At 47.1% G+C, this 22348-nt stretch overlaps 1 protein-coding gene across 1 annotated transcript in view; it reads left to right on the plus strand.

The window, feature by feature from the left end:
• Positions 1–19728, plus strand: part of LOC149326847 (arylsulfatase I-like) — a 58849-nt gene extending 39121 nt beyond the window's left edge. The window contains exons 2-4 of the mRNA XM_089564700.1: positions 5611–5907; positions 15346–15863; positions 19445–19728. Coding sequence (XP_089420826.1) covers positions 5611–5907; positions 15346–15863; positions 19445–19627 — 998 coding nt within the window. The 3' untranslated portion in view covers positions 19628–19728. The remainder of the gene's footprint in view (positions 1–5610; positions 5908–15345; positions 15864–19444) is intronic.
• The last annotated feature ends 2620 nt before the right edge of the window (positions 19729–22348 follow it).

The following is a 22348-nucleotide window of genomic DNA, read 5'->3' on the forward strand; positions in this document are numbered from 1 at the left end:
GTTTAACTATAGAGCGCAAGTGTAGAAGTTCTTGTGCTGTAGCTGAAGCACCTATTTCGAAAATTGCATAAAAATAGAGCACAACGAAGGGCCAGTTCGTGTAGCGACATATTAACGAAAACTTGCGCTCTTGTGTGTGTGCGTCTCTCCCTCCCGTCTTGTCTTATTCTGCGCAATGTTCTGCTGATTATGTCCCGTAATAAATATTCCGCCGCGATGCTTTTTGAGGCAGACCGGTAGGAGACACTCATAATAAACAAACTCAGAGCCCTGTAAAATTTGCAGGCGCTCACATCTGAAGGCGTCTGCAATATTGCGCTGCACAAGTAATCGGTTGCAAACGAAGACGTGGTGTTCCGTCATTCTTTTCTGGTGTTGTTGGTGTGTGTTCTCTCCCCCTTTGTCAGTCGTCCTTGTTTTGCGCTACTCTTATGTTATAGACTAAGGAGCACTGTTTTTAAAACCTATGCTCACACACTTTGTTTTGCGTGAGGCGCTTGGAAAACAGTCGTGTAATATGCCGGATGTTTCAGGTAAGATGATCTGCAAATCTTAGTTATTAGGTTTTTGAGTGAGACGACCGCTTTTTCTGGCATAGCACACGTACGCGCGCGCGCGCGCACGCACGCACGCACGTACACACACACACACACACACGCACGCACGCACGCACGCACGCACGCGCGCGCACACACACACACACACACACACACACGCACGCACACACACGCAGACACACACACACGCACACACACGCACGCACGCACACACACGCACGCGCACACGCGCGCAAGCGCAAGCGCGCGCGCGCACGCACACACACAGAGACGCACAGACATACACACACGCACACACAAAGTTTGTGGAATTTAGAAAACGCAGTTACCCTCATCTCAGCTCTGTGGTGGACAAATTTTGCCTCCAAGTGATTGAGCAGCTGCACTGGTATTACCCCCCCCCCCATTTCCCGAAAAAATGAAACGCTGAGAGCATTTGCCGAATTTACATTCACCGCCACGACAGTCTTAGAGCCGATTCGGCTATGGGAAAATCTGTTCAGTGAAGGTTGTGAAAGCAAAGTGTCAACTTAACTTACCGTCCGCAAACCTGCCAGGGCTGATTAACCCTGAATCCAAAGCTGTTGTCAGAGTGAACACCGACAGATTGCTGCATCATAGCAGCTCTCTTCCCCAAGAGATGGCCAATGCTCCAGTGTATTCTATTCTCTGTTGGATATGTACTAGATTGACATTAAGAATGGAGGGTGCAATCAAAATCATGTAACTGTACTTAGTCAAGACATAAGATATTATGCAAAAACGCTTTATGTAGCGTTGATGAGACTGCGTGAATAAAATATTACTATCGAGGGAAGAAAAATACACATTATCTTAATGCTTGGTCTTTTAGCTGGCACGCAAGACAGATGCGCAGCGAATACACCCTGCCAAAAGCGCACAAATAACTCTTGGTTAAACATTTATCGAAGGCTGCTAAACAATTACGGCAAATTATTAAACAATTTATCTTCTGCGACCGATCTAATCACAACCTACATCGAGATCGAGACAGAGAACGATGGGATCGGATGTAGAAATTAACCGACGCATTTTGGCCGCAGAAGAGGTGTTTAACATTTCATGCGCTCACACAGATCATACAGGAAACAGCTGAAGTTTTAATGTGATCTGTCAGTATACTGCTTTGGATTTTTTATGTCTCATGTGTAGCCGAACGGTGTGGAGTGTCAAATCGCAATTGCTTTTCGGACCTTGACGTCTGCAGAGTACAATTACACGCAGTGCGAAAGAGACGCTTCAAGTCCTATTGTGTGATAGCGCAAATCCTCCAAATTTCTGTTCAGAACAGAATAGGCTTGGGCAGGTAGCGGTTGTCCCGTCTCCTCTTTGTCCTGTGTTGTTTCCCGCGCTATGATTACGCAGTTGCAAATTTCTGTTCGGCAGGAAGCTGTGATCTAAAGAAATAAAGAGGCACTACTGCAAAACCCCGGGGAAAACAAAGGTACTCGAACGCTAGCAGCTGCTGGGCAACAATTGTTGCCTTGAATTCTATCTATTCAGCGTTTGCATTAGAGTACTGCAAGGCCATTGAAGGTCTGCGTGTTGATACACTGTCAAGATTGCCTAGTCCTTGCGCTTGCAAAGCTGAACCGGCTTAATGCCTGTCTATTTTCGAATGCCCCCTGCTCACAGCCCGATGTGTTTCCAAAGGCACCGTACACAGGCAGCAGAAGAACTTGGATGAACGCCGAGTGATCATTGGCAAAAATTGGAAGGGAGGGCTCTCCTACACTGACATTTAGGCAGAGCGCTACCATTCTGACACATTGGCCAAACATCCAGGCCAGTTTTGGGCCAACGTTCGGCCGATCGAGCGGCCAACGCAGGCCTGGCGTTCGTTCCGCGACATGGTCCACTAAAGGTCTCGGACTGCCTTTTCAGCTTTTGAACTATGGCATTCAGCTTTCGAACATCAGTATCCAGCTTTCGAACTCTGGTATATCCAGATTTCAAACATTGATATCCAGCTTTCGAATATATCGGTATCCTGCTTTCTAAAATTTTCCTGCCTGTCCATGATTCAGGTTGGACAATGCATCTCGGCAAGCTGCTGTGGCATGGCCACCACATCCATAAAGTGCTTAACAGAGCTGCCATCCACTGGTCTGATCAGTAATCCAGAAGTGTTAATTGTTGGCTTAGTTGGTGCTATAATTGGGGCATATTCATAGAATAACAGCGCAACGGCTGTCATACCAGTGATATAGGAAGTAATTGTTGCACCCATCTTACAAAACGGCCTTTCGTCTGCATTCAGACAGAATCCTCGTAAAGCATGATAACTTGCGTGATGCGTCGAGCCTGAAAAGAGATCCATGATGTCGTGATGAGCTTAAATATTGCCTTCGCGGAACAAAAACAAAAAAAACATGATTAAACACTAAATCCTGTGAGGCACAATCTGCCTGAGGACACTCGCAACAAATTTTAGGGGATAATTTGTAACTTCTGCTTAAGAACTCACAGCGCATTAATTGCAAAGTGGAATTTAGTTTACTCAATGTGCCTTGTACCAATGGGTTGTTGTTTTGTTTAATGCGCCGTGTCGCAGCCCTAGAAAACATATTCAGTGGTGCAAATGGAAATTAATGAAATATTGAAAGCAAAGCAATGTATTGTTTTGTTTTAATATCATAAATACGTATCTCTAAACTGCAAGGTAATTTTTAGTGGAGTAAATATGCACAGGTTGTAGCAACCGCACCGCGTGGACGTCAAAACATTTTTGAACAATTTTTTTTTTGGACGGTGTTAAAGATATGACTTGCGCCTTTTTTGCGAAATACACTGAACGTACGAAACTCAGACCACCTTTGTTTGTTTTTTGTTTCAAATCAGAGTTTATCTTAGTAGCTTCGAATGCATGTAATATAGGGTTTCAAACTGCGGCTTGAAAAACACGCAAGAACGCCCGCCTGGCAGTCCAGAGTAATTCTCTTTTTACATTTAGAGGAAACTTGAGCAAAACGCTTTACTAGAAATTGCCGATTTTCTAGTGCGCCTGCAAGGGTGCAAGCCAAAGAGAAACAGTAAGGAAGTATTACACATATTTTTACGGACTGGTCTGCAGTAGAAGACTAAGTGGTTCAGATTCGTGTCGGGTTCTGATTCCTGTCGAGCTAGTGCTGCCGTCGGCTTAGCACTCGCTCTTATGCCTCAAAACTAAGAAGGCGTGGCCACCGCATGATGAATTCTGTTTCTAGAAATTTGAGGCCAGCCTTTCACGCTGCGCCCATCAGCCTCCCTGAGCAAATGCAGCCATCGTTACGTATTAATTAGTTTAGTAGCTGCAGCATCAGCCTAACGCCGCCTAAAGCAACGGAGTGCAGGGGAGCATATCTCGTTACGTGCTAGTGCCATACACTAGTCTGTTCTTGGTTACGGAAATCAAGAGAATGCTCCTCTGCACAGTTGCCGGATAAATACCGCCGCTGCCTTTGTTACGTCAGCTTCCTGTACCAACGCTGCACCTCCATCGAATCGTGCAGGCGTTGCTGCTCAGCCGTGTAAAGTTCCACGCATCTTATCAAAGATTCAGTCTAAGCGATCTGAACGACTGAATGTCCTTCTGCGATCGGTGGTCAAGATAGCTCTCGGACTGCCTCCATACCCCTCGACATACCACCTGCTCTAGCTGCGCCTACACAACACGGCAGAGGAGCTGGGCGAAGCACAAAGAACCGGCCAGCTCACGCGTCTTCGAGACACGAGAATAGGACGGACGGTTCTGCTCCGGCTAGGCTAACCGGACCCGACCACTCCGTCGCAGCAGAGGTAGCACGCCATCCCACCCATACCCGCAGTTTGAATCAGAGTCGTGCCGGTCCCGAAGAACATGCACCCTGAGCTCCACGGCAGCCGCTTATGTGACAATGCGGCTCTTACCAAAACGTCTTGTGTGTCGATGCGACAGAATATTCAACCTGCAGAGGCGCTACGGGACCCGCGGTTAAAAATGCCACTGGCTTAATTCAGCTTAAGAGCTCAGTTCGAGGCATGAGCTCGAGCACGACGGCTGAGGAGACCGCCATAGCGGTAGCACTTTCTTCCATAGTCTACATGACCACACATGACGAACACCATGCCAGTCCGACATGCACATCATTATAGACTCACAGGCTGCCTGCCGCGCCCTCCAGAAGAATACTTTTTCTTCGTAGGCTGCGCGCGCGCTGCAAACGATCATTCCCGATATATTACCTTCCTTGCGCATTGTTTGCACCCCTTGTCATGCCTCCCTTACCGCCAGCGAGAGCACCCGCGCGCTCCCCCGAGCAGCAACCTTCCGGGCGCTGTCGACGGAAGCGCAGGAGGAAGCAGACAAAGAGGGCACCTTTGTGGCTCTGCACACTGACATCACAGAATATTACCGCACACAAAGAAGAACACTTCCACCACCGCACCCAACACTCACCAAGGCCCAAACTGTGGCATGGCGTCAACTTCAGGCTCACACGTAACCTAACCTGTATCACAAACACTTGTTCACTAACAGCAAGAATATCGACCTAAACTGTATCATTCTGTTTGAGCGTGCACAGCCCGAGCCGTAGGAGTGCCGTACATAACTCTCCCCACCCCTTCTTCTTGGGAAGATGCCCTGTCAAGTGCGGAGCCCACCCACAAGCGCCGGTCCATCGAGCGTGCCCAGAAAATAGCAATGGCAAATGGGCTCATGCACTGAGAGCCCTTCTTGAGAACACTCTGACCGGCACGCACTCGCATGACCAGCGACAGCTGCTCTGGCGGGCCTGCAGAATTGCGGCGACACACGGAGCTCTGTACTGAGGGCTCCACTCAAGAGGACGAGCAGAGAATAGTTTCCTAAAAATGCTTCTCCCCCTCCTGCAACATCCAGCTCCCTATGTTGAAACGTTGGCTAAAAACTGCTCCTTCTATGTTGTTTATTCAGGTACCTACAGCGCCCATTGAGGGCATTTTTGTAGGGGGGGGGGGGGGGGGGGCATTTTAGGAAGGCATTTTTGTACTCTACATTCCTTCAATGTAATTTTGCGATATTTCTTGCCAGGCACCATAGACGCGCTGGATGAGTCCATCGGGCGGGTCTTCAGCCAACTGCACCATCGAGGCATGCTGTCGAACAGCGTAGTGGTGTTCGCCAGTGACAACGGAGGCAGTCCCTGGGGTCCCGTCTCGAATGCCGGCTCCAACTGGCCCCTTCGAGGATCCAAGGGAACCATATGGGAAGGTGGCGTGCGCGTGCCAGCCCTGGTCTGGAGCCCTCTGCTGCGCAGTCGCCGAGGCTCTCCTGTCTCCCGAATGGTGCACGCTGTCGACTGGCTGCCCACATTGTACTCAGCAGCAGGTAAAACTAAACTTTCATCTGGGTCTTCACCTTTTACACGCACCGGGCACTACGCTGTACGGCAGTTGAAAGCGAAGCTTTGGGACAGAATCTCTGCTTAGCCAACTACATGCCTGGGGCGAAATACAAGATCCAGCAATGCGCTGCCCGATATATGGCTTGTTGAATAACACGAGGTGTTCGAAATTAATCTGGAGCCCTCAGCACACGGTTTCTGATAGGCTAGGTGTAGCTGGCTTGGGGTCGGTAAACTACACACCCGTTAATCATTGTTTGCTTAATCCGTCAGCGCATATACTCTGCGATTCGTTGCGCATCCTGCGCTCTCCAGACTGCGTTCTCCCGTATTGGTTCAGGAAAAAATTTCTTTTTATTTCTCACTTTTCGTCACCTGTTTAGCCCTGTTTTGACTTTATCGCGGTCTTCTCCGCGGGCTGTTCCGCTAGATATTCATGCGAGAAAAATATATACCAATTATAATTTTTTTCTCTGCAGCACATAATACCCAAACCATTTTACTCGACATCCCTTCAATGTAATTTTGCGATATTCTTCTGCACTTGAGAAGCTGTTATCTAGAAAACTGCCATTTGTATGGACGTTCGGCTACAGGAGCACGTTCGATACGTACTGAATGAGTCCGTCAGCCGAAGCGATTGAGCATGGCGGTGTTTCATGAGGCCGCACACCTTTATGCCCCTAGCCGCCTAATTGGAAGGGCTACAAGAATGGGATTGCCGTGTTGATTCTTCACGAATTCTTGATTAAACCAAACAGCGCTCTTGTTCATCGCTTTTTTGTTTACCTGATGCAGAATACTGGAAAACTTGAAAGACATTTCGGGGACCTCAAGGAAAGATGCGTTAAATGAGAAGCGAACGTAGTGTTTCAGTACCCGAGGAACTAATTTAAAATGACCTTCTTATGAAATATGCATAGCAATATCCTTAGACAGGTGCGCCGGATACAGAGATGCTGGCTGTGCTCCGGAAAACTGATCTCTGTGGTGTCTACGGTAAGCGTTGTTAGTGAGGCGCTTTACATCGCTACACATTATGATTCACCAAAACGCGGTATTTTGCAAGAGCATGTTGCGAGCGCCAGCTCATCCCCGCCGACGGAGATCCTTCGCCGGAGGGCGAGCAACCCGAACTTTGAGTCCGAGCAACCCGAGCCGCCCGTGGGAGGAAAGAGTGATGTGAGGAGAGGATGAGGAGGACGAGCGCTCGCGCGGCGCGTGAAGAAGAACAGACTCAGGTGTTGGCCACGAAAGAAGCAACACGGCCTCTTGTTAACCCAGTGATCCTTTGTAACGGAAAGACGAATAAACGTCTTTTGAATTGTTCGTTTATCCTAACAATTCAGAAGTGGGATACAGCCAACGTTCGCCCGAACTTACGAAGTTAACCGGCAAGCCCCACCATGCCTGTCACCCGCACCGGAGCATCTTCAACGGATATGGCAAACGAAGATGGCGGACGACCGAGCAATGATGGCGGGAACGACGACGCCGACGACCCAAGTGAAGGCGGATCCGACAACGTGGTGACCAGTGGAAACTTATCCCCGATACCCCCGTCAACGATTAACGTGGCGGAAATCCTGCAGGCCAGCGTTCAGGCCGCAGTGAGAGAAGCCATCAATGGAATTGCCTTGCTTCAGACGCAGCAAGCAGCGCCCACACCCATCATCGGCGCGGGAGAGACAGCTCGGTTAGTGCCATCGTTTGATCCAGTGTCATCCAGCTCTCCGACAGTAGACGCTTGGATAAGACGCGTGGACGACTTGGCACAAGTCTACCATTGGTCCGACCGGCTGATATCTGGAAACGCACTCTCGAGGTTGGCAGGGCCTGCAAAGACATGGTATGACTCCCTCTCTTCCGTCAACAAAACATGGCCGGAATGGAAAGAAGAAATTAAGCGCGCCTTCCCCACGACAGCGGGATTCCAACGACTCCATCGGGAAATGCAGGAGCGACGGCAAAAGCGCGGTGAGCCCATCCAGTGTTATTACTACGACAAGCTCTCGAAAGCTCGCCGTTGCAACCTCACAGATGAAGCTTGCATTGAATACCTCATCACGGGGCTATACGATGACGACGTGATTAGAGCAGTGAGCGTACGCACGTACGAGTCGCCGGAAGACCTTCTTCACTGCCTGAAACGCCTCGAAGAAAGATTGGAAAACACTGCCTCCAAAAGTTCAAAATCAAGTGGTCCCCCGAACTACTCTCGTTTCCCCGCATATGCCAACGCCCATGGCAACAAAAGCGAAGCAATGGCGTCGGCCTTGAACACTACCGACCACAAGAACCTTTCTCCGAAGGCGAGGAGGAAGCCGCCATGGAATGAAAGAGGAGAGCCCCTCTGCTTCAACTGCAGCGAGTACGGTCACGTGTCCCTCAATTGCCCGGCCCCACAGCGAAAGGCGAGATGCAACGCCTGCGGACGAGTGGGCCACGGAGAAAAAGACTGCAGGGCAAAAACGGAGAGAGGAGCGCGCGTCGCTCAGAACGCGTTGGGGTTTGACCTCCGAGCCGCTGAAGAGGCGAACGAAAAGTACTTTATGATGGCGAAAGCGAACGGCTGCGACATACGAGCATACGTCGATCTCGGTAGCCAGTGCGTAACTCTGCGGAAGGAGGATGCCAACCGAATCGGAGTCGCTTACACGAAGTTGACAAAGCCGTTCACTATCGGGGGCTACGGGTGCGGACATGTGACACCGTGTGGGGAAACGAACATCACTCTCACGGTCGACCTTGAAGTTGACGGTTTGAAAATGCTATATTTAAGAGTGCACATTCTTGGCCAGTTGGTCGTGCGCACTCAAGGAAGCAAAATGCGCAAAAAAAAAGGCACGGACGTGAAAAGCACAAAGACCAGCACGCCGTGTTTGTGCTCCTCTGGTCCGTTCATTTTTTTTTTGCGCATTTTCCTTGGTTAAGTCGGAAAATGCTACCTAGAATGAGTAAAATACATAACCACATGCACTGTGATTACTCAACGGCGCAACTGTCAGCCAACGTCGCTCGCCACTTAGCCCTCCACAGTATCGAGACCACATTTTGAACTATGACACAGGCGCACCTGATAAGCATTTCAGGCGTTTGGACTGATAGACTTATGGCCTACACTCTGGGGACTACATTTGTCGTCTGCATGCCATCAGGAAGCGCACTCTAACCCCCGCGCCTTGGATGCATGCGTTTTACGGCTCCCTTTCCTAGTGCCTTCGATGATACGAATGAGACATGCAACACAGAGCACATGGCTGCTGCTGAAATACGTGTTTGTTGTGCTCTAAAAAGGTCACTTTCTGAATTTTTCACCTCTCTGGAAACAACCGCTATACTGCACATCGCAAGTTCTCCTTTCTTACATCTTGCATGCTTTGTACAATTTCCGCGATTTTACCACTCTCTCTAGCATTGACCGACACAAGTTACTAAGGGTGGCTCATACAATGGTATCTCCTATATATAGGCCACATCATCCACAATTGTACAATACGAACTAACTTCCCTGGCCTGCATCTCGGTTCGTCCGGAGTGAAATAACTCGAAAATTGCTGTTTCACCCCACCTTGTTTAGGCAAAAGACAACTTGTGTCACAACCTGCTTCATCCAAGGCTGCCCTTGTGCCAATATGCGCATCCTGATCAACATCGTAACTTCTATCCTTTTCCCAAACGTTTTAGCGATGAAAGGGGAGAACCGGTAAGGGGATCACGAACTAGCATGCAAGTAAAAGTTTGGACAAATGTAAATGGAACGTGTAAATGGCGCTTGTCCTGTCGTCGCCTTTACTCTTGTGTCTAGTCTTTTGTGCGCTGTTTTTCAACCATGAACCATGAACCTATACCAACTCGCCCAACTTAACGTTCTACTAAGTGTTACCAGAACCGTCTTAGCGCCAATTAGTCGCACTCCTCTCCGTCTAGCAGGCGAGTCGACAATATGCGGACCCCTCTTCTTGCTGCTCTCCCCTTGCACTCACCGGTAAATTATGTGACCTTTTTGGAAAGACAACACTGGCATTTCTGACCACTGTGTGCGTGACAGCCTCCATACTGATGCCTCCATACTCTCATAGCCTTAGTCGCTTTGGGACGTTAAACCCTATAAACCAAACCAAACCATCCATACTGATGCATATGAGGCAGCTGTTTCCGCATTGGCGCCGCTAATAGCGTACTGGCCTTGTCAGTTTCTTTCCGCCGACACTGTGAAATGATCAACCAGCCTGAGCTTCCTCGAGTTTCTTAAACTGATTGCTTTCGCTTTTCACACTGGTGCTTTCAGCCGATGTTCCAGTAACAGAGCGTCGACGAAGTACGCTGCTGCTGCCTTTTGTTAGTTCTTAAGCCGGTGCTCGGTGGTGCATTGCAACTACAGGCAGTCTGTGCTCTCGTTAACTTCGCGATCCGCATCTAGGCGCCCAGGAATGGTTATCCCTCTTGCTGAAAACGTTAGCACTACAACTTACGAACACAGCGAGTGACTGGAAAAACGAAGCTTAAGTCTCAAGTGGTCACCACAGTAGAGGAGCGCTCATCCCCGTCAGCGTAGTTTTAGTCGGTGTCGCGAGTTTAGCGTGGCTCGCTGACATTCTTTAAGGGACGGGTTGTGCGCACGAGCACAGCACGGGTTGTGAACAGACCAGGGACAACATTGACAATTGCTAATACAGGCTATTTTGTTGTCCGGAAGTGAAATTCCGCTGGCTAACAGGCATCCTAGATGTTGGCAGAGCGCGCAAGAGTATTAAAAAAGTTTGCTGGAAGGAGAACAGCGTCGCGCTCCAAGCTCGATCGGTAACCTCCGCTTTAGATTGCTCAGCATGATAACGTGATTGAATTCGATCTGTTGGGGCGCCCGCTTGTTTTAGTAACTGAAAGTTAACTAACTGATTTGGCTTACGAAGCCCCACGGTGAGAATTATGATCTTTTGTGTCCTATCTGGCCACCACGGTGGGTGATGACTCATGTGCACGGTTCGGTTTTGCGTCCAGGTGCGGAAAAAAAGTAAAAGGAGCTCCCATTCTAACATTTTCCATGGGTTGCTCAATCGGAATTGGCAGCTGTGCTATGTGCAGGCTGGTTATGGTCGCTAGTGCACTTTCTTGCGGATAAGAAATGTTTCTTTATTTGCTACAGCGTAAACTTGATTGCAGTTTGGGCGAAATAGCGTGCTCTATTTAATTACGACCATACCTCTTCATCCAAGTGCATGATTTTAACAAATTTGGAATGCTCAATTTTTATAACCCTGTATGTTCTCTTGTTAATACATCAGATGCAACGTTTTGAAAGCCACGCAAGTATTCCGGATGAAAAAATAAAGAATGGTGCAATATTCCGCGGATGTTTTGTCGCCGGTAGTGAACTTCTGATGCGTAGGTTTGAACTTAAGACATGACGTTGGGTTAGTCAGTTCATGGTTAGAGCAAAACAGAACTGCGCGAAGACGACGGGACAAAAGAAGGCACGAATACACATACACAAAGCGCAAAGGTTAGAACCCTCTTAGCGACAGATATTCTAGCGGTTTGCTTTTTATTTTGGTGCTATTATACTTTGCACACATTTTAGTTCATTATTTTGTTGTACTCAAATCAGCGTTCAATATTGCGGTAGGCGGAACCGAACTGCATGCATCAAATCCTTTCATGAAGATTGTGTTGATATAAGCTCTCGGAAATCAGCTGAGTTAAAGCGCTATATATGTCTTTTTGAAATATTGACTCTACTGGACACTGACAGCTAGTACCTGGGTTTGAAGTGATAGGAAAATGAATCCAGCATTGTTTTGCAGACACAGCGGTCTCAAACAGCCGCTCCATCTTACACGTTGTGAAAGATTTGTCCGATTCGCCGGTATCTTCACTATCACTTATCATTTATCAGGTATCAGTTATTTCAGAACAGACTGCCACCTTAAAAGGACCCTTGCACGGCTGCAGAAGTTCTCAATTACTTTGCACCCGTGTAGCGATGTTCCGTAAGTAGGATGCTTCAAAATAGTGTTCCCAGATCGCTTCACTCGACGTCATCTTCTCAATACTAGTTGATGCTTTTTTGCGGGGACAGTTAGAGCTACCACTTGCCAAAATGAGAAATTCAAAACGGTAGTTTACAGATTTCTAGACTTTCGACAATGATAACCGCATATTTATCAATCTCGCGACAAATGTATCAAGGTTTAAGCCTGCAGGAAAGAGTTAATATTTTTCAGAAACCACCAAGAGGCGCTAGTTTTTCGCCATGGATGTAAGTAGCGCGGACAAAAGCACTGACCTTCACGGAGTTGCACCTGATGTATAAAATGACGTATTAAGGCGGAAGCCTTTAATGTCTCATCGTTGTAAGCAGCAGTTGTCGACAGAAAATGTCACGCTTTTCAATTGGTGGAAACGGTCGTGACGTCACAGTGCGGGAATTTCAAACGGGGCCAATTGTACTTTGGCTAGTAACCATGCAACCACTTGAAGGGATCGTATAGTAATGCTCTAATTAAGTAGGACTGAGCTTAGTTAATTTCTTAATTACCCAATTAGCCTAATTAGCTTTACTAGTCAGGCCATATAAATAAATAAAACCGATTAAGAAATTGGTCGAGCTCAGGAATCGAACCCCGGTCTTCGGCGTGAGAGACGAGCATGCTATCCACTCCGCCATGCCAGCTTTTTTTTTTTATTTATTGCCTGACTTCGGCAAGAACCACAGTACACAAATACACTTACAGAGCGCAATGAGCAATAATTAACAACACTATCCGCCCGGGGGTGCGTGGCTTCATCATATTAAAACTCCTTAAGCGTCACCAAAGGCTCAACTCTTTCGAGCCACTCGGGAGCTTCAGGAGCAAGTTTCTGAACTTCAATATACTTATGCATGCACTCCCGAAAATAGATCCGTGCTGGCCGTGCATCAGGATCGCAATGATATCCTGCCATTCTGGGGAGCCAAATACAATGGAGGCCCATTAGCATAATGAGGTCGAATGGTGTCCCATCCTCACTCTCTACAGGCAAGTACCGAATACCATGAGCGTCGAGCGGAAATTCCTTTTTTAAAGTCCGTTGCAAAATGTCCCAAAAGTATACCCCCTCCCAACAGTGCAAAAAAACGTGGTCTATTGTTTCTGGTTGTTTACAAATTAAACAATGTGATCTCCAAGGTAGAAAGAACTGCTTCCTTTCCAAGAATTCCTTTACTGGTAGTGTTCCGGTATGTAATTTAAAGAAAAAAGTTTTTGCACTTGGCGGCACCTGCATCGCCTTCACACGCTTAAGTACGTCGCGTCCCTGGCCTCCATTGTATAAGGCCCTGTACATAGGTTGTGGAAGAACTACATCGCACAAATCTTTATACAACTTCTTCCTGCTAACAGAAGATAAATATTCATACGAAAATCGAACAGACAGGAATCGAACACTCACGACAACCTCTCTAAAGTAACCAAAAATACGTCCCGAGAACCTTTCGGTTGTGACAACAAAGTCCGGCAGTGCATTTCCGAGCCTTAATTGGCACACAGTGCGCAAAAACGGATCGCTTACATCGCGCACAAAACAAAATCTGCTTACAATCTGCCGCAGAAATAAGTGTCCCAGACTCAGGCCGCCATCCTTCACCCGCCTAAACAAATTGGTCCGGCTACAGCGTTCCCAGTCCGCAGCCCACACAAAAACGGCAAAGATCCGGTGCAGTCTCTGTACGTTCATCCTTGCACAATGCAACACTTGCATCACGTACCACAGCCTAGACATAAAAAACAGATTGCACACTGTGGCCCTTGCGAAAATTGAAAGGTGTCGCCCTTTCCACCTTTCCACCTTTTCACGCGTGGCTTGCGTCTGTGCTTTCCAGTACGAATCGCTATCGCGATAACCGTCCAGTGGAACGCCTAAGTACTTTACTGGGGTCGTCACCCAGGACACGTTTGCAAAATTGCCGGGCTTCGTTGGCCATTCTCCGTGCCAAAGCCCCAGGGACTTTGACCAATTCACTTTACTACCGGTGATCTTGGTGAATTCTTTTACGCATGCCACGGCCTCGGTTATACTCTCCCGGTTCACTGTGAACACCGCGACATCATCCGCATAAGCCAGCAGCTTAACTTCTGCTGCCTGTAGCTGGAATCCTCGAATTTTTTCACTTTCCATGATATTCAAACACAACGCTTCAATGTAAATGCAGAATAGAAGAGGGCTGAGGGGACAACCCTGGCGCACCGAACGCCACTCCGCCATGCCAGCTCGATGGTTCGGAATGAACAAAAGGCGCGTCTAGTGAATACGGTGTCTTCATTCACTGTCATCCTCCTCCATTCTCTTCCGGCGAGGTTTAGGTGTCCAACAAATGAGAGACAGATACATTTCCTTTCCTCAAAAACCAATTTACTGACGAGCGAGGCGTAGAACCGAATGGGCGATGGCGTTCTATTTGCCACTCCGCCATGCCAGCTCGATGGTTCGGAATGAACAAAGGCGCGTCTAGTGAATACGGTGTCTTCATTCACTGTCATCCTCCTCCATTCTCTTCCGGCGAGGTTTAGGTGTCCAACAAATGAGAGACAGATACATTTCCTTTCCTCAAAAACCAATTTACTGACGAGCGAGGCGTAGAACCGAATGGGCGATGGCGTTCTATGGACTCCTTGGCAGCGTTGCAAGACGCTGTCGTGTTCCACTCTTAGGGGCATCAGTGACCACACTTTAGGTCAAAAAAGTGCCCCCCCCCCCCTGAATTTTGTGAGACAGTTACTGCGTAATTTCCTTTCCTCAAATACAATTTTCATTTTCTTCATTACGGCTCCTCTTTATCTATCTTCTTTCACTCCCACTTCCTCCCTTCCTCTACGGTGCGGTTCAGGTGTCCACCGAGATGACAGAGAATTACTGCGCCATTTCCTTTCCTTAAAAAGCGTTGCGTTCAAAGGGCAAGGCATCGCGCTGAACGGGTGGTGTTCCGTGGACTCCCTGGCAGCGCTACAACGCGCTGTCGCGTTCCACTCCTAAAGGCGAAGCTTAAGCGTAATTAATTAGCAGTTAATTAGTATTCAGGCATTAATCAGTAATTAACCATTAATTAGTGAATTGTCATCACTTAGTAATTAGCAGTCAATTATATGTGACGCCACCGGTGCCTCAGAAACAGCGAAGGTGGTGCGGAAAACGCTTCCGCCTCTACCCACTTTAGACAGTCAAAGTGCCCCCTGAATTTTTTCTGTTTGGAGAGACAAAGGCACAGAGATGCGCGTTGTACGTAATACGTTGGCAGGGCAAAGATATGCTCGGAACGGCTGTGTCGTGGAAGTGGTGCGCGTCTAGATCGAAGTTTCCTGCTTCGCTCATTGTGTGTTTACACGTTGAAGACTGAATGAAAACAGCAGCGCAGGCTTTTTATGTCTTTAAATTTTTGTGAGCAGGTGGCGACGCGACTGATCTGGGCATGTTGGACGGTCTCGACCTATGGCCGTGGCTGCGAGACGAAAAAGCAGGAAAAGAAACCTCTTGGCCGCGCAACGAATTTCTCATCAACGTGGACGTTGTTTCCGGCCAATCAGCGTACCGAGAAGGTGACTACAAATTGGTATCCATCGCCAAACCATCAGCAGAGGAAGCTTCCTACCTTTTCGGGGACCCCGCCTTCAGTCGGCACATCCCCACACCAGGCAAGTCCCCACCATGTAGTAAAGCGGAAACAGTGAAAGATCTCGACGCCCTGATGACTTCGTCTGCTACGTGGAAGACGCTTCAGCGGTTCTACCGTGACTCGGGTGGCTTGAAGCCATTGCCTTCCCGGTGGCGTGAGCTGACTGCACTGCACTGCAATGCTGAGAATTCAACGGTTGTGGGTCCAGAAGGGCCCCGTGAGGGCTACTACCTCTTCGACATGAGACAAGATCCGTGCGAGGTCAATGACTTGTCCTCCCGCTTACAGTCGGTAAGAAAATGCTGCGAGACAGCCTTAAGATACTGCATTTATGCCGAAGCACTGGTGATGATTAACGATGCGTGCTTGTTAGCGCGTAACTTCATTTGTCACAGAAATGCCTTCTGAAAGACCCAAGCGTCCGACTTCGCAAATGCGCCAAATTATCGCTCTTCATATTGCTCTACGTATTCCGAAAGTTTTTCAAGAAAAAAATAGGCGTAAGGTATCACTATCATCAAAACTGAGTATCACTTTTTCTGTGTAAGGATCTCTATGGTTGAGCTGCAACAGACAAAGTGGACCATAAAAGGTCGTAATCTCAACAACTGGTACCGAACGAAATCTGCGTAGTATATGCGTTTTCGGCACGCTCTCCAAATTGGCTTAACCAGTAGGTGCTTCCGTGAGCACCCTTGAAGCGTGCGACTAAGCGAGATGACTATAATCTAGGATTTTTTTTTTCGCTGGACGAGTTTCAGGTTCTGAATTTTCCTAATGCCATGAAAATTGACGGAGCGGTAAGGTCAAGTAGAAGTTCAAGATGAGTGACCCTTACTCTGGTATAAGCTTTCGACGCGCGTACAATTTTTCCTTCCGCCAGTCTTTCAAGAAGTGGGCCCATTAAAGCCAACACATGTGATTCTGAAAACGCAAGTGTTCATTCACTTCTGAGGAGAGCTGTCGGAGCAGTAGCAGCTTTCAGCCAGAGCCGTGCGCATAGCACAAGTTTTGCAAGTACTCGCTAAAAAAAATTCTCTCTCACGTCACCAGATCCTGCCTGTCAGCTAGAAGAGTTTATGACTGATACCTCTGCTGAGCACATTGCGGTGAGAGTATAACACTAAAAAACGTGTTGAGGTGCGGTAATCAGGGAGCAGGACAGGCGCTTTGTTGTTTTATGTCACTGTATCGGTCACGAGATAACTTCTAAAGTGTCCAGAACCGCGAAGCGCCCGTGTGTACCTGAAACAGCCGAATCAGTGTAGCTCGTTCGAAGAATGCAGACTGTCTCGACACAAGACAGATTACTTCTGTGAGACTGTACTGGAGCCTGTAACTTTAAGCCTTACCTTCATCGATAGGTCTAGTTTTTATGAACATGTTTTCACGGCCTTTGTCAGCGATGACAGTGATGTAAATAGTCCAGTTGGCGGTCACCCAATCTGACCGAAAGGTTCGCAGCAGTACTTAGGTTTTCTTGTGACTAGTGCTTGCATCATTACCCACAATATGGAAGCCAGCGCTGTACTTACTGGTGGGGCTATTAGAGGAGCCGTAGGCAGGGTAACAGATGGCGATCACATGCCTGCTTTCGCTGAGAATATAGTGCACCTTCCAGCGGAAGTTTTTGCATTGGTGATTTTGAGCCGTGCATTCAAACAACCGTCCGACCTGTCAGGCGATTCTTCTTCTTTGGCAGGACGCGCATTCCGTCGTGTGCATGGTCCATGGGAAAAATAATCCATAACCGAATTGTTTAGATAAGTCGCCACGCCTAGCAGACGCCAATGGTAGGAGGCTCATCATCCTCATCATCATCACCATTTATTGGCCCTTAAAGACCTCTGGCGGGGTATTACATAAGAGGGCGCGAACATCGAAGCAAGTAATGACATTATTAGGTAAAAAAAATACATATACAAAAAATACAGTAAAACAGTGAAGAAAAAAAAAACAGTGAAAAAAAAAGTATACAGTGAAACATTCGTGTCTTGGGGAAGAGAAAAAAAGAAAAACGCGTTTATAAATCAGGCAGACAGGTGCAGTAGTAGCTCAAACAATCATAACATAAAAATAAAACGCAAAGGCAACAGTTACCCACATTGGGATTTTAAGTGCAATGACAGCATTTGGCGGAATTTAAGAGCATCGCGTTCAGTGACAATACATTCGGGTAGTGAATTCCATTCATTAATGGCAAGAGGCAGAAATGACTTGTTAAATGCGTTTGAGGAGCCATGGAGTCTTAGGATGCTCATGGAGTTGAAAAGACGGCGTGATGTTCGGAGGGGAGGGAGCAGAAGGGAGTGTCGAAGTGAGGAAAAACAATAGTACAATTTATGCAATAATGATAAACGGGCAATTATACGCCTATGCGCGAGAGGCTCGATGTCGGCAGATAATTTTATTTTGGTAATGCTAGAGCGAGTGTCATAGTTGGAGGAAATAAAGCGGGCTGCACGGTTTTGGACGGCTTCTAGGCTGGCTATTAAGAAGCCTTGATGTGGGTTCCATATTGGGGATGCAAATTCAAGTTTGCTACGGACGAAAGTTTTGTAGGCTAGACTGCGAATGGAAGAAGGGGAGAAACTGAGGTTGCGTCTGATAAAGCCTAGTGTTTTCGATTCATCAGCAGCAATCTTCGTGATGTGCTCGGAGCAAGTGAGGTTGCTCGTGATATGGATGCCAAGATACCGGTATGATGCGGCTTTAGTGAAGATGGTTGAACTGAGTGAATACGCGTAGTCGGTATTAGTGCGCTTGCATGATACCTGCATGTATTTGCATTTTGTTACATTGAGCGTCATTAGCCATGTGAAACACCAGCTTTCAATCCTGTTTAGGTCGCTTTGGAGCAATTCCTGATCATTGTTGGTAGTTATGCGGTGGTACAGGACGCAGTCATCTGCGTAAAGACGAATTGTCGATGAAATGTCGAAAGCAAGATCATTGATGAAGATTAAAAATAAAAGTGGTCCGAGCACCGAGCACTGAGGCACACCAGAGAAGACTTTTGTTGTGGGAGAATTGTCATTATCGATAACTGCGAATTGAGAGCGATCAGCTAGGAAGCAGCGAATCCATTTTAATATCAGGCATGATAGTCTTGACTCTGCTGCCGTTCCATGCTGCCATTGGACGCGAGCTGTGTCCCTCCTGTTGATCACACCATCCAACGCGAACAACAAATGAAGTCTTGTCTCTAGCTTGCACCTCTAGGAAGATGTGACGTAACAGCTGTAGAAGCTCCGCTTTTTCCGTCTCATATTCGACGGCGTTCGGCTGGAAGCTCCGACGCTTGTAGCAATCGATTATGTTCTCAATCGGTATTACCTTATTGAACCGCAAGCATTGCAGCGTGCGGGAGCTTTGGAACCGCGAACACCTACGGGCCTCTGATTCTCACGCATACGTAGTCAAGCGCACATCTTGCTCTTTCTGTGCTCGGTTTTTCTTTTTCCGGTGTTGTGTACATGTCAATTAGATTACAGTCATTGCCATATCCAGCGATGTTTGTTTTATTAGGATGCCTGTATTGTATAACCACTTAAAATCTGCACAAGCATGCTCGGATAACATACAGTCTCTACTACACGCATGTATCGTTGGAGGGCAAGAAAGCTGGAGTATAGATCACTGCGCACACATCCTACGACTTATTGGGCGTGAAAGGAACTTTTGCTGAGTATACACAGTGCATGTATTTTGCGTTTTTTGCACCTTACGAAACTAGATGTCCTTGTGAGTGGCGCCACCGCTCTGCACATCACTTCGCTATACAGGCCTGCCGGCCGTGTAGGATGGAGGTCCACCAACGCCAGAACAGACCAAATTTGAACATCGTGCTGTCTTCCCTCCCTGAATTTCAGGTGGTGGCCGAGATGTCCCTCAAGTTGAACACGTACGAGGCCGCAGCCCAGCCTCCGAAGCGCCACATCCCGGATCCGAGGGGGCTGGCCGAGGTGAACGACTGTGTCTGGGCACGCTTCGAGGACAGAGCGCAGACGCAGAGCCGCCGCTGTGCCTGCCCCAGGCACACTCGCTTCGCCTGACACTGTGCACTGTGTTTGGCCAAGGGCATTATTAGTGCGAAAGCTCTGCTAGCCGCACTCCCCGGATTTAATCGGTGTCTGTGTGAACCCTCTGAGTTGCAAGTATAACAGGCTCACTGGGTCGGTGGAGATATGAAACGCGCTTTGAGTAAACTGTGACGTCCACCTACAAATTACGGGAGTTATGACCCTCTCGTTCTCTCAAAATTAGTGGAAGGTGTAGACCCAGTTTATTTTGATTTGTTGTTGTTGTTGTTGTTGTTGTCGTTTATGGGGTTTAACGTCCCAAAACGGCTCAGGTCATGGGGGATGCCGTAGTGAAGGGCTGCGAAAATTTCGGCCACCAAGGGCTCTTTTACGTGCCCTGTCATCGCGCAGTACACGGGCCTCTAGAAATCGACCGTGGCTAGAATTCGACCTAATTTCGACCGTAGCAGCCGGGATCGAACGCACTTCTTTTGAGTCAGCAGCGGAGCGCCATTACCACTGAGCCACCGCGGTGGACTCAGTTGATTTTGAGGGAAGACGCACAATTGGCTTCCTTGTTCAGTGAGCGGAAACTCTGTTGCTCTTTGAGGCACGTGGTGATGGTGTACACCAGAAAAAAAAAAAAGAAACCGCTCTTTCGCACTATATTTCGTGCTTAGGAATGCCAAACCAACAGCGATTTTCATTGTCTGCACAAAAAGTGCTCAGCAGGAATGCTGAAATATTCGAAAGGTGTTCTCGGGTTTTTCAATAGCTCATAAAACAATAATTTTTGATCCTGAGAAAACTAAGTGCAAGAGCGCTGCAGTTCCTTGCGGTAATATTTTAGAAAATCTCCGCTATAAAAACAGGCAAAACGTATTGGAACAGTGCAGTGGCTAGCAAGGTTCTTTTTGGGAGCGTACGCGCAAAGGCGGTAGAAAATGACCAAGATGAAGTATGGAGATAGATTCGTTTAGGGCAGCTGTTTCCATCTATCATCTTTCCATCATAATTTTTATACTGCCGGCCGATATCCCTTACAAGCACTGGTTGTGAAGTACGAGGTGGAAAACTTTGAAAATTGCATTTACCGCAACTAAGTAACTTCTTAGTACTACAGCAGCGTAAATGCTCCAGCAGTGCATCAGTGACATTCTTTGAAATTGCTTTCAATGAAGATGTGTGTATAAATTTTCCTGAATTTTTCTAATGCATTTAGCTGCGCGTGATCTTCCTAGCTAATGGCAAAACTGAACAGTTTCCATTCGCGCTTAGTTTGAAGATTTCTTGCAGCAGCCTTCAAGACGTTTTATATATAATGCCAATTCACCAAGATCAGAGTAACGTTTGGAATTTTACAAGCTTCTTTGCCTTAGCCTATATTTTGGACGGTTTATCCTGATATTACCACGGATGATAGCTGGTACTATCACTTGTTTGCCTATGAGAGTGCACTTGATAGCACAATGCGCTATTTCATGGCTGATTGCAAAAACTTTCTGATTTTTGCTCTGACAGCAGATGGTTAATACAAAAACACTGCAAAAATTCTCATCGCAAAAATAGAGTAATGAGGTATCAAATACAAAAAGGCTACAATGCACAGACCTTCGCTAACCAACACACTAACCTTGATCGCATGGTATAATGCATTATGCAAAAGGTGGGCACATCGATAAGATTAGATCAGCTGCCTTGTGTGTACTCTTTTTGCCTTCAAATATATTCCGCCTCCCAATAGACCATATTGCATTAAAGCAAACTAATATTACCTTTAACAATATATGTTATACGTGTTCTCAAATATACTATCAACTTTTGAACCATAAAAGTGGACTACCTGCATGAATTCTGTGCTAACGCTGAATAATATTCAAGGTTTGAGCAAAAGCAGCCGGAAAGATAAAAGTGTAGAAAATACTCTCTAATTAAACCTTTTAATCATTTCGAAGTATCCCGCTGTTTTGTGGTAAATTGTATTTTTGAACTCCAATACGTTGTCTGACGTTTTTGTTTTTTTTTGCAAAATTGAGCACCCAGAAAATTAACGAAGGCAGTTTGGACATTCCTCCGAGTGCAATAACACCAAACGTTCCATGCCCTTTTGTGAATTCTATCTGAAGCTGGAACCTTTTAAAAGTTCGTCGGAGTATTTTTTAAATAAAATTTGAAATTTTAAAATTAGTATACCTATTTGCGGTGAGAAATTTAGATGCTGTTGTTGAGCTTCTTAGGGTGAATGACAGAATGCAGTTATATGACTTTTTAGTGGACATCGAGTATCTCTACTATGCCTTGCGGCACGGTGAACTAGTGCCAAGCGTGGAGGCGTGCCTCGAACGCTTTGGTGTCGTCGCCTGAGAGAATTATGTCGCAACTTTTCTATGGCGCCCACTAACTTGAAACTTATACTGTACAAAACACTAGTCAGGCCAAAACTTTAATATGCGTCGTCTGTATGGAACCCTCCTCTTAACTAATTCTGAAAATCGAAGCCATTCAAAATCGGGCTGTCCGTTTCATTTCCTCTATCATAGAACTGCAATTGTAACTCAAATGAAAGCAAATTTAAACTTACCGGATCTTTCAATTCCTCGAAGAATTTCCCGTCTACGCCTATTCCACAAAATCTACCATTCAAACCATCATCTCAGAGATACGTTGCTTGTACCACCATCTTAAATTTCATCCCACAGCGACCACCAGTTCAAAGTTGGCGTACCCAGCAGTCGCACCAACTTACAGTTCGCC

The sequence above is a fragment of the Amblyomma mixtum genome, chromosome 10, assembly GCF_055824585.1.
Source record: "Amblyomma mixtum isolate Tamu chromosome 10, ASM5582458v1, whole genome shotgun sequence".
In the NCBI taxonomy this organism is placed as follows: domain Eukaryota; kingdom Metazoa; phylum Arthropoda; class Arachnida; order Ixodida; family Ixodidae; genus Amblyomma; species Amblyomma mixtum.